This window comes from Pelobates fuscus, chromosome 5, assembly GCF_036172605.1.
Source record: "Pelobates fuscus isolate aPelFus1 chromosome 5, aPelFus1.pri, whole genome shotgun sequence".
NCBI lineage: Eukaryota > Metazoa > Chordata > Amphibia > Anura > Pelobatidae > Pelobates > Pelobates fuscus.
The window spans coordinates 105,313,535-105,326,452 of NC_086321.1; the positions used below are offsets into that span (position 1 = coordinate 105,313,535).

The 12,918-nt window shown below is 36.8% G+C and overlaps 1 protein-coding gene across 1 annotated transcript in view; it reads left to right on the forward strand.

Moving 5' to 3' along the window:
• The window catches only part of HSD17B4 (hydroxysteroid 17-beta dehydrogenase 4), a 223,499-nt gene that overhangs the window by 80,945 nt on the left and 129,636 nt on the right, over positions 1–12,918 (forward strand). The window contains exons 8-11 of the mRNA XM_063454119.1: positions 3,785–3,972; positions 8,079–8,170; positions 9,021–9,045; positions 11,801–11,929. Coding sequence (XP_063310189.1) covers positions 3,785–3,972; positions 8,079–8,170; positions 9,021–9,045; positions 11,801–11,929 — 434 coding nt within the window. The remainder of the gene's footprint in view (positions 1–3,784; positions 3,973–8,078; positions 8,171–9,020; positions 9,046–11,800; positions 11,930–12,918) is intronic.

The following is a 12,918-nucleotide window of genomic DNA, read 5'->3' on the forward strand; positions in this document are numbered from 1 at the left end:
ATATATTATAAGTAATGGGAAAACAATACAAACATTATGGATTAGCTCTTCACCAGAAATGCTGCTTAGTGTTACAGCCCATTTAACATATTTGTGGATTTGTAGTGTTTTGTTTTTCTTGCAGCACTGCCCTCCATTTCTAGGAGGAATTCTAAAGAATTTGCATGGTAATATTGGGGATCTAATATTTTATTGTACTTGGAAATAATTGTAGTCCTTTTTCAAACCGTTTTATTTTTTCATGTGTATTGGTAACACAGCGCCTACTCTTTGCCCAGCTCATACCACACAATGCTTTAATAACAGATAAGTCGTGGGCGTTGTGTTAACAGCTGTTTTGCCAACTGGGCTCTAGAAGACGCGCATAAATGTCTTACAACAGCTGCCCGGAGTCTAATCTGGATTGAGTCCAGCCAGTTTGAACTATCATTGAACCTTGATAATGTTTCCCTAAAGCAGTAGTTGGATTTCACATTGATTTAAGTATTTATTGACTAGGTTGATTTCTGTTTTTATTTGTGACATGTTATTTGCTGGACATTCAGCATAGACTGTTAAATAATTTATTGTAAATAGCATTGTCATTAGACTTTATGATCGCATTTGCTAATGACGCCAGCATTATTCATGTAGCTACATTATGTCCTGAACATTGGATTTTCGCAAATTTATATGTATTTAAACTTTGTGTCCTAAATTTGGCTATATTCTGTGGAATTAGATTGTTATGATAGTGGTTACCTATAATCCTTATGTAATTATTTATTGTCCTTATGTAAATCCAGTTAAATTCAAACATTTGATAATTATGCATTGCATGTGTTAATTGCATGTGTGTGATATATTTTTTTCTGATCTTACGTGAACACTTCTCTCTCTTATTTGTCAGGTAATAATCATACTGCACACATACCTCTTTTTGGAAAGGTTCTTATCTGCTCTCTGTTCAATTTGCAACTCTGTCTCCACTATGTTCTTTTGAAAACCGCACATTCCCTCATTTGATCCTTTTCTAGATTATAGACACTAATTGCTCACCTGTCCAAGTTATTGGGATGCAGAATGCACATCTCTCTTTACATTCCTGCAGTTAAATTATTCTGTAAACTATAATATCTTCCTATTTGTTTTTATTCTTAATGCACATTATCCCTTTAGAATGTAAGAACATGAACAGTTCTGCGTAGCACTTTCTCAAGAAGCATCTCAAAATGCACTAAAATGTTTTAAAGTAAAGCCTACAAGATTACATTTGTCCCAGAATGTCAAGTTCTATATCACGGGCTCCCATTAGGGCAATAAGAAGAATATTTTGGCAAGACAACCCTTTAATGCTATGTGGCCCATTTGAGGAGATACAAATATATCACACCAAAACAGACATACAGAACAATGCCACCATGTCCCTGGCCAGACTGGAACTGTTTGTCTGTTTCCTTCCATGACAGTGCACCCTCATGCACCCAAACAGGAAGGTGGCTGAAAATACTTTTTTATTTGTATTAGCTTCATTTCTGCACATACCTGAGGATTCTGCTTCCTAACTGACGTGGCACTGGTGATTTGTCAATCATGCGTCTGTAATGACACAACTTCCAAAATTTTCAAAATTGACACTAAAGGTCCGAAATCCGGGAAGTCATTACAACAAGAGGGAGATCAAGAAACGGGAGCTGGAATGGACTGCAATAGTTCAGTTTCATATCCTCAGGAGTAACCTCGATGTGCATTACACAAGTAGACTATGTAATATCTCAAACAACATTATTTGTCAGTGAATATATTATTTTACATGTTTTTAGTCCAACTCAAAAGTTAAATTAATGTAGTTTGTCCAAGAGCATTCACTAAACATATTAAGATGATGTAAATGTATTTTACATTACACTTGCAGCCCAGTGGTGTATCCTGGTTTTGTGCTGCCCTAGGCATGACAAAACTCAGCCCCTCCCCACCCCACCCCCCCACGCACCCGCCTTCTAAATACACATACACACTCCCTGCCAGACACATATACACTCAGTGTCAGACACACACATTCACTGACAGACACACATACACTAGCTAACAGACACACACAAACTAACACACATAGTAACACACTGCCTAACACACACACACACACACACACACACTCACTAACAGACTCCAAATGTTTTATTTTTTATTCAATCCCGCCAGCCTCCTTACCTTTGGGAATGCTGGGGTGGATTATCACTTTCCCTAGGGTCCAGTGGGGCTGCTGGGCGGCCAGCCAGTGACTGCAGTCTGTGAGGGAGCATTAATCCTCCTGTTCAGCTCCCTCGCGCGCCGCATAGTGATGCCGGAGTCGGAATGACATCATAGTGCTCCCTCGCCGCCCGCCCGGAAAGTGCCGACACTGCCAGCCTGGGGGCCCCTGAGGTTGCCACCCAGGCAGCTCCTGGGCCCCCCAGGACAAGAGGCTGGCAAGGCATTTGCCAGGGTGATTGGGGCAGCTTTTTTTGCCGCCACCCAGGGCAAATGCCTTGCTTGCCTCGGGGTAAATACACCCCCGTTGCAGCCACAAAATTAGTTTTAAATAAAATCAAAATGCAAGTATTGAAACCATAACCCCAGAATATGATATGCACATATTAAAAAGAAAAAAAAAACTAACCCTCCCGAATGCAGGAATTGAACATGCGTTACAAACTCAGTGCACACCTGTAGGGTACAATGTGAGTAATGATTTTCAATAAAATTTAAGAATTTTACACTATCCTACACTGTGCGCCCACTTCAGATACCATGCTGGGTATTAAATTGGGCATTTCAAAAATCACTTCTAGTGGACATAACTGAGATTCTCTGTTGATTTCACAAACAACCTAAATTCTACTCATGCCCAGTTTGCATTAACAGCATATACAGATGACCATCATTCATTATCAGGGAGTCGTGTTTTTTTGCTGTAGGGGAAAGTAACCACACTGCAGTGTGTATGTATGTTGTATTTTTACCATTTATAATGGGAATTTGCACGTTAACCCTCTTCCAAAAGTAAAAAAAAAAAATCACTCTAGTACTATTGCTAATATTTAAAAAAAAATTTATGACAACATTTATTTTGTGGGGTGCAGCGCTATGGATTGTGCAGGAGTTTGTGGCATCAAAAGTTAGTGTTCTGTGCCTACATTTCACCTTAAATATTTTGTCTTACTGAGCATTGTGTGTACACATAAATGTACAGGCACTCACTGGAGCAGTCATAGCTCTCATATATATCGTATGTGTATGTGTGAATAAAAATCTAAAAATAAAATACAATCTTTATATGTGTTGGAAATATGCTAGCACAAAATATTTCATACACTGTAAAGTGCCAACATGTTGATTGTGCATTACAGGTCTGCTTTAAATTTGTCATGGTAGGTTTTAGGATTTTATTGCATTTTCTCTCTCTGAAATCTACCCTTTAAATTAATATCAAGCAACAGCTGTGGACTGAAAGTGAATGATATCCTCTACAGTAAAATATTTATAGAATTATTTTTGTGTGAGGGTTTTAACTTCCTAGGGAGGAAAGTAATTTCTATAAGAAATATGTCTACAAAGTGTGCTTTTATGTCATTCCAAATTTGGAAAAAATATTAAGCTATTAATCCCCTGGCTGTGGAACACTTTTTTTTTTTTTTTCTTTTCCTATTTTCCATTCTAGAACTGTGGTAGGAAAAAGATGGAAGCTGTTTTATGGCTATGAAAAATTAATGCTTGACTTCACAAAATTTGTGTAAATGTAACTTTAATATTTATTTGTTTTAAGGATCATAATGACCTCATCAGCTGCAGGAATTTATGGCAATTTTGGACAAGCAAACTACAGTGCTGCTAAACTTGGCCTTGTGGGGCTCTCAAACACGCTTGCACTAGAAGGAGTGAAGTATAATGTCCTGTGTAATGCCATTGCCCCCACCGCTGGCTCCCGGCTCACTCAGACTGTAATGCCTCAAGGTAATGCTATTCAGGTGCAAAACTGAATGTAAAGCTTCAGAACATTGTCAACCTTACATTAAATCTAGGCTGCGTGAGGATACTTGGAAAGTAGATTCTGATGACTGATGGGAAAAAAAAAGACAAATAATTTTTTCTTCATCAAAAAGCTTAGTCTATTGTAACCTGTGTACCTGAATATTTTTGTGTCTCGTCACAGAACGGTTCGCTATAAGGTTAACTCTGCTTATTTGGGAAATTACTCACATTTCTTTTTCATTATTTTGGAAGTATGGAGTTATCAAATAGAAACAACTATTGGGCAGACTGGATGGGCCGAATGGTTCTTATCTGCCGTCACATGCTATGTTTCTATGTTAATGTGATATCACAAACACACACCCGAGTCAAAATGTATATATTGGGCTTCATTCCATGCTTGTTGCTCAAAATACAGCAGGGCTCCAAGGTAAAAAGAAACACATACAAAGTAAATATTTAGTGAACAAATATAAAGTACCGGTATATACACATTACCAGGACACAGTACAACTATTATTGTGACCAGAATAGGCATTTACTATATTTGTGGGTTGGTTTCATGGTGATGTAACCATTCTCTATGTGCTGTATTACTACCACCACGTCAGAGGTGTCAAGAGCAGTGTTTAATCTGCCAGTGGGATGCTAATAGTATAGTTTCTTCTATTCTCCCATTCTCTGTAGGCTACCCAAGATTGCCATACATTAGTAAATCGAGTATACCTTCAGTCAGTGTGGTTCACAGGGGTGTTTTCCAGTGAAGAGGCATTAGGGTTTTAGCTTGTAACAGTACAAATGACACAACATGAAAATTTTATGAAAAAGTTAAAGCTGTAATAATTTATAAAAAAAATAAAATAAAAATTACATGTTTATTCCATTGAAATAAATGTTTAGTTGGAGTTTTATGTACACACTTTAATGTCCTAAACACTGTAGGCACTTTAACAACTTCATTTTATTGAAGTTGTTATAGCGCCTGCAGTCCTGTCCCTCCTTTTTCTAAAACCCTTTAGTTAACCAATTTAGAGGGCTTTAACGTGTGGCTTCAAACCCTCTGGGTAGGAGAGCCTGGAACCTTGCTTCCCGACTCTTGTACCGTAACATACTGTGACTTCATGCACACATGTGCAGTGTGGTCACGGTCAGCCATAGAGAATCCTAATACTACTACATAATAAGTAATGAATTAATAAATTATTATTAGCATTTATAAAGCGCCAACATATTCAGCAGTGCTTTACAATTGAAGTATGTGATGTAGGCTCTGCTCAAATGAGCTTACAGAATTTGAGGTAGACAAATCTACATTGTTAGGGTTTTTGCCTAACCTGGTAAGGTAATCTGACTGACTGTAAATTCATTTTGGGTTTCCTAGTTCAAAAGCAGTCAAGTCACCACTGCTCCACAATGCTCTATAAATGATGATATATGCTTCAGCTCTTCCAGTCTGGCTTTAAACAGGTGTATGTTAAGCTACTAGTATTTAGAACCTTTGGAAGTTAAACTAAAGGGACACTATAGTCATCAGAACAACTACAGCTTATTGAATTTGTTCTGGTGAGTAGAATAATTACCTTCAGGCTTTTTGCTGTAAACAATGTCTTTTCAGAGAAAATGCGGTGTTTACATTACAGCCTAGTGATAACTTCTCTGGCCACTCCTTAGATGGCTGTTAGAGATCCTTCCTGGGTCACGGCTGCCTAAAATGCATCCAAACATTCAGTATCTCCTCCCTCTGCATGCAGACACTGAACCTTCCTCATAGAGATACATTGATTCAATTCATCTCTATGAGGAGATGCTGATTGGCGAGGGCTGTGTTTGAATCATGCTGGCTCTGCTCCTGATCTGCCTCTTTGCCAGTCTCCGCCAATCCTATGGAGAAACACTGTGTTTGGATCAGGCTACCACTTCTGATGATGTCAGCAGACTACTTGTTTTTCTCAGTCAAAGAGCATGCAGAGTTACAGCTTCTGGCTTGAATACAGTAAGATTTTGCTATATTTATGGAGGCATGAGGGGATGCTAGATGGTGGTTTTAACACTATAGGGTCAGGAATACATGTTTGTGTTTCTGACCCTATAGTGATCCTTTAAGCTGTATATTCTCTTACATTCCTAAAAATATCTTGCAAACATCACTTAAACCTGTTGCTTTGTCTTTATAACAAAATCAATCTTCTTGTATGATAAAGCCAAATGAATGGAGGAATGAAGAAACGTGCAAGAAAATAATGGAGAAAGTTCCTCAAAAATAATTAGAAATGGCTAAACTATACAAACATACAAAGAAAAGAAAAGCCTTCGAATTAGTCCAAAAGATGAAAGGAGTATCATATGTTCTCTGTAGATGGAATGTATGACCTAGATACAAAAAGCAGCAGGCACCAGCTTGGCTCTAAATATTTAAACATACACCTCAGCAGAATGTCTTTGGTGAGGCAAGTTAAATCTTTAAGCAAGTTTGGATGAGTAAGAGTGAATTTGGAGTTCTTGTATGTCCTCTCGGCGACAGAAATCTGCAATACTCCTCTACTGATGTTAATGCTAAAACAGATATTAATTATCAACATATAATCTCTGTGTGTTCATTAAGTGGATATATAATGAACATTCACATATTTCAGAAAATGGCAATGCAAATCCACTATCTGGGATGTCTATTTACTACCATGGAAAATATGAAAGCAGTGGCTTAATTATGGAAGACGGTTAAGAATAGCATTCTTTGAAGCTCTTTCTCATAGTAACAAGCATGGCATCCAACGTGTGTGTGTGTGTGTGTCATTTGTCACCCCCCTTCCCTTGACTGCCATGCGTGTTACTTGCTTATTTCCAATTGCAAGTCCACATTTCATGTGTTTGCCTGTGTTATATGGACAGTTTCTTCTTTGTTCCACAATTCTGCACTACAAAGCCGTTACCGTTTGCGTATTATGTCTTTACAAACTTATCCTAAAATATGACCATTTTCTGTCTTCCAAAATATTGCACATAGAAGGGGGTCTTGATTGACAGTCTGTCCAAGTCTGTCATGGTTGATAAAGAAGTTTTGCAAATTATGACTTCAGAAACAAACACAATTATTAATTCATAGTCTGTTAAATGAACACTAAGTACCATTAGCATCTATGCTCCTTCAATATATTACAAGTAGACCTCCAGACAGTATCCCTGCACACAGTTGTGTATAATTGCTGTGATTTGCAAAAATCATTACAGAGACTGCTTCTTCCTCTGTTATCTGTTTAACATCATTTTAATAACTTGCAGCAAAACTAAATTCATATTGTATTATAAAAAAAAAATTCTCACTGTCATTTTATTATTATATGATGTCTAAATTTCTAATCTACAACATCCATAACACGAAAAAAAAACAATTTTCTCATGTGTTTTTTTGTTAGTATAGGGAATTAAAGATCAATGTGAAAAAGCAATAATATTGTATAAATGTTAAGTTCCTTATGGTGCCAGGTGTGCCATACCCCCCCTTTCCCAATGTAAGTAGATAAATAATTTGTTAAAGGTTTATCAAATTACCTTGGGTCCACTGGACAATAGTCACCTCCTCTAAGAGAGCCAGAAGCTCTTATTGAGATTAGACTGGTGGTGCACTGCTGATAAGCTGGCCCTGCACATCTTGGCTCAGGAAACCTAAATGAAACTCCTAGCATGAACTTCTGGGTTTCCATGTTTGAAATAAAACGTGGACCCCAGGTCAGTTATGAAACCATTCAGCCTGGACATTTTCAGCCTTTTGGACATTCGTGTTTATGCTGCTGATCCTAAAGTAGGTGAAAACCCCAGTTTAAAGTGATTTCCAATTGGGCCATAAAATGACAGTCATATGTCTGTTTGGATCAACAAGCACATATGATGTCAAATTTGTGCACTTGAGTGGATTCGTAATAGTCCAATTTGGTTGGAGTATCAAAACATATAACATAGAAACATTCAGACAATGATCATCTTCTACTCCAGCTTTGCCTACAGTCCTGAGCAGTAATTCTTCCTTATAAATGTTGGGTGGAATATGTAGCCTGACAAACTTAAAAAAATTTTTTTTTTCTTTTCTTTAGAGCTTGTGGATGCTCTGAAACCGGAATTTGTGGCCCCTCTTGTGTTGTGGCTTTGCCATGAAAGTTGCCAAGAGAATGGTAGTTTGTTTGAGGTATGTTTCCATCACCATCCAATCAATCATATGAATAGAACTTCAGGACTTTTCTTGACATGTCTAATTTCATCTGCAATACTGCACTATTGGGAAAATGGTTTACGTTTTCCCCAAAATCAAATTCGAAATCGTGACTTCAATCTGCTGTATAGGACTAAGAAAAGATATTAATATCAGTTTGCCATTGAATAAATAAAAAGGAGTGCTCTTCATGTGACAATATATAAAGTTTGACACCTGATTTATATTTCAAGATTTCTTTGTATTAAGGACAGATTTTCCACTGTTTTCCTCGTATTGTGTGAACGATTTTTCAGTTGAGCTGGATTGGAAAAGGCATGTCATCTTTAGTATTAACAGAATATTTTCTTGTAGAACTATACAATTTATACTGTTTGATATTGACCTTCAAAAATAATACTGTATTTTATATATAGAGAAATACTTCGCAACAGAACTCAACGTGCTTTTTGCTAAGACTATGATTTTAAATGTCTTGCGGAATAATTTTTATAACTATATTTTACAATATACATTGCACAGTTAGATTTTCTAAAATCTATAGAGAGAATATAATATGTCCCAGTTAAATCAGGTGGTGTAAATACTTTCAAGCACTTGGGTTATGGTAACTTATAAATGCTCATTTTCTGTAACTTTCATATTTAGTATTGTCTCTAGAATAGAACACTATATTTGCTATATTCTTTTTTTAAAATACCTATTTAGTTTACATTTTTATGGAGTGTCGTGTTATCTGGCTTTATTTAAAATTTATTTTTCAGTAGACATTCCAACTTATATAGAGGATTAAGAGTCTAAATTAATATGTTCTCTCTTCTAACAGGTGGGAGCAGGTTGGATTGGAAAATGTAAGTATATCCGGAATAGGCTTGGGATTTACTGCATATCTGAAAGCAGTTATAGAAACATTCGGCCCATCTAGTCTGCCCAATTTTCTTAATACTTTCATCACCCTATTGCCCCCCCCCCCACTTCTAGTTTATTATTATTATTATTATTATTATTATTATTATTATTGCCATTTATATAGCGCCAACAGATTTCATAGCGCTTTACAATATTACGAGAAGGGGATTTAACTATAAAGAGGACAATTACAAAACATACCTACTAGCAAAACCCCTGAACTGCTCACTGAGACAATTTGTTCCCTTATGAGAAAGATGCAAACCATCTTTTTGGTACCATTAATTTCCATTCCAAATATAGCTACCATGAGAAATAAAGCCAAATCCTCGCTCTCAACACCATTCACCAAGCCACAAGTTAAAGTCCCTAATAAGCATCTGCTTATCTGAGTGTTATGCACAGAATAACCGTGTGGAAGCAACCTGCTGTATATCATTGGCAAAAAAACAAAAACCTCATTGCATGCCAAGTCATTTGTCCATACATGAACAAGTACATCCAATTCCCCTTCCTGCTTTGCTTGCTTAACCATATTAAAAATACCTCTCATTGTTACATAGCTGAAAAGAGACTTGCATCCATCAAGTTCAGCCTTCCTCAAATATGTTGTTGCTTTTGAGCCAAAAGAAGGCAAAAAACCTAGTCTGAAGCGCTTCCAAATTTGCCACAAACTAGGAAAAAATTCCTTCTGTACCCCAAAATAGCAGTCAGATGTCTCATTGGATCAAGCAGCTATTACCCCACTAATTAGAAATTATATCCCTGTATGTTATGTTTTTGTAAGTATTTATCCAATTGCAGTTTAAACATCTGTAGTGACTGACAAAACCACCTCTTCAGGCAGAGAATTCCATATCCTTATTGCTCTTACTGTAAAAAAACCCTTTTATTTGCCTTAGATGAAATCTCCTTTCTTGCAGCCTAAATGTGTGACCTCGTGTCCTATGTATTGCCCTGTTTATGAATAGATTTCCAGATAAAGGTTTGTACTGGCCCAGAATAAATTTGTATAAAGTAATCGTATCCCCTCTCAGGCGCTGTTTTTCCAAACTAAACAGATTTAATTTTTTTAACCTTTCTTCATAACTAAAATGCTCCATTCCTTTTATCAATTTTGTAGCTGTATCTGCGAGCAGTAGCTCCAGGAAGACATCTCACAAGGCCGCTATTATTCAGCTCCACACCTCTTATGATAGAATCCCCCAACAACAACTGCTTTCTATCACCTTGTCCTTTTTGTCATTGTTTGGTTCCACAAACTTGGTGCCTGAGCCTGTCTCCACAACACCACTACACTGGGTGCCTGAGCCTGTCTCCACATCACCACTACTCTGAAAGTGCTAAAAATGAATTATGTAGAGCCACAGACTGTGAACTAAGCTTTTTATCCACAACTCAGTTGTATAAAATGGCAGTTTTATATTATTCCACTTGTCAAACTGAGATCTTTAGGGACTCAAACTGCTTAGATGATTGTAGAAAAATAGTAATTTCAGCCTTTAATCTTGTTACCATGCCTCATGTAGAAGCAAAGAATAGAATTTATTATTAAATGTAATTAGTTACCTATTTATTTTTCAAACACAACCTGTGGAAAGCCTGTACATATGTGATTTTTCTCAAAACCGCAAATCATCTTTGCTTGGATGAACTGTTCATTATGGCCATAATAAGCAAAATGTTTATCACTGCTATGAGCAGTTAGCTCTTTCCTCACATTGGCCACTAATTCGGAAAACGTTCAGCAAAGGAAAATGCACTGACAATTTAAAAAAAAAAAAAAGTCAGAGTAACAATGCTTCATTGTACTAGTGCAGCAGGGGAAAGCTAATCTGCATGAAATGCCACGTCTGTGCCAATTTTCTGTATACATTCGTGATGTCTCTGTAGTATTACATTTATTAAATTATCCGATCCTTGAGATAAATAATAGCACTAGTAATGTCTAATGTTTGTTCTAGATTTAAATAAAAATATCAGAGCTAAAATGACACATGAGTATACTCTTCTCAGAGATATTTATGACAACCATATCACATGTAAGCTGTGGCCATATTCCAGTTCCTATAGTATATTGTTCACAATTGTTTTTTTGAGATTGAAATATTCCCGTAAATTTTTTTAAAGATCTGTATGTTAATGGTGCAACCACAAGCAGCATATTCCTTTCTCTTTTTTTTTAGTTATTGTATGTTATCTTCTATATTATGAATCATATTTTCCGCCACAATTTTTTTTTTTTTTTAACACGACCCAATTTCCTTCTAAAATACATTTTAGTCCTCAAGGTTATACAAAAACCCTTAAATGAAATGTGCACATTCTCACATAGATAATTATTTTCTGTATTCTGTACTATGTGCTTCCTTTCATCTTATTTTTTCGCCATTCAGCATTAAATGTTGGTTACAGTTTTTGTACATTCACAAAGGAGATCCTTTAGAAAACCTTGTTGAGTTCATAAGTGCACTTCTTAACAGTGTCTCTCCTGTAGTAGCATAGTGCAGGGCAGACAGCAAGACCTCACTCTGAGTTGTTTGAAAGCCAGCTGGAATCTATTTGAGAGAGTTCTGAAAGTCCTTTACAAAGTATCTTCAGAAAGTTTAGTTTGTATTTCTACATACACTTTCTTTTTTTTTTTTTTGTAACCTTGTGCTTTTCTGATCAATATTTTCTATTTTCTTCTGTAATTAGTGCGTTGGGAAAGAACTCTAGGTGCCATTGTCAGACAGAAGAATCGTCCAATGACTCCAGAAGCTGTGCGTGATGAGTGGAGAAAGATCTGCGACTTTGATAATGCCACAAAGCCACGGACTATCCAAGGTAAGCTGTATAAATCAGGCTGCCTAATGTTCTTAATAGAACGTGTGGTGTTTTATTGTCTGAGTTTACCAGGTGAAATGCGGGTTCTCTCTTCTAAGGAGCAGTAAATGTTAAGAAGATATTGATTGGTACGTTTTTTACATGTGATTTTCTGCTTTTTGTATCCCTGTTCTTTAGCAATAAGGTACATTTTCCTACTTCCACACAGTGAGAATGCTGGTTGTAGTGAGCATCCTGTCTAGTAACATCTGTAGCCCTGAAGGATCCAGATACTGTTTCTCAGTGCTGAACAATTTGTTTTAACTGTCATATTTAAACAATGGGCAAGCCTCATTATAGGATCACTAAAGTCATCCAGACCTAGTTAGAGCAGTGATTCTGTCATTGTAACCCTGCCATGCTTACATTGCAGGGCTAAACACACCTCTAATGGCTGGTTTCCAGACAGCTACTACGTCACTTCCATTGCACTGACTGAATAAACCTTGGTCACATGACATGAAAGCTCATAGGACTGCATTGGATTCCCCAATGAGGATTACACCATCTTTGGTTAAAGTTTCGGTGCTGAAATATAACAATACTATGAAGCCATTCCACACAATAGATTAGTGTTCAAACTCAAAGAAATCGGTCTAGATGAAAATTCTTGTTCTTGCGTAGAACATTGGCTTAAAAACAGAGTACAAAGAGTTGTCATTAATGGTACATTTTCAAACTGGACAGAGGTGGCAAGTGGTGTCCCTCAGGGTTCTGTTCTGGGACCCCTTCTACTTAACATGTTTATAAATGATCTTGAAAAAAACATTGAAAGTCATGTTTCAGAGTTTGCAGATGACACAAAATTCTTTCAAATTAATTCAATGTGAGCAAGATATTACTTTGCTGCAGAGGGATTTCGATAGACTGGGCACTCAAATGGCAGATGTAATTTAAAATGCAAAGTTATACACTTCGGCCTAAAGAATGCACAAGCAACGTATACCCTT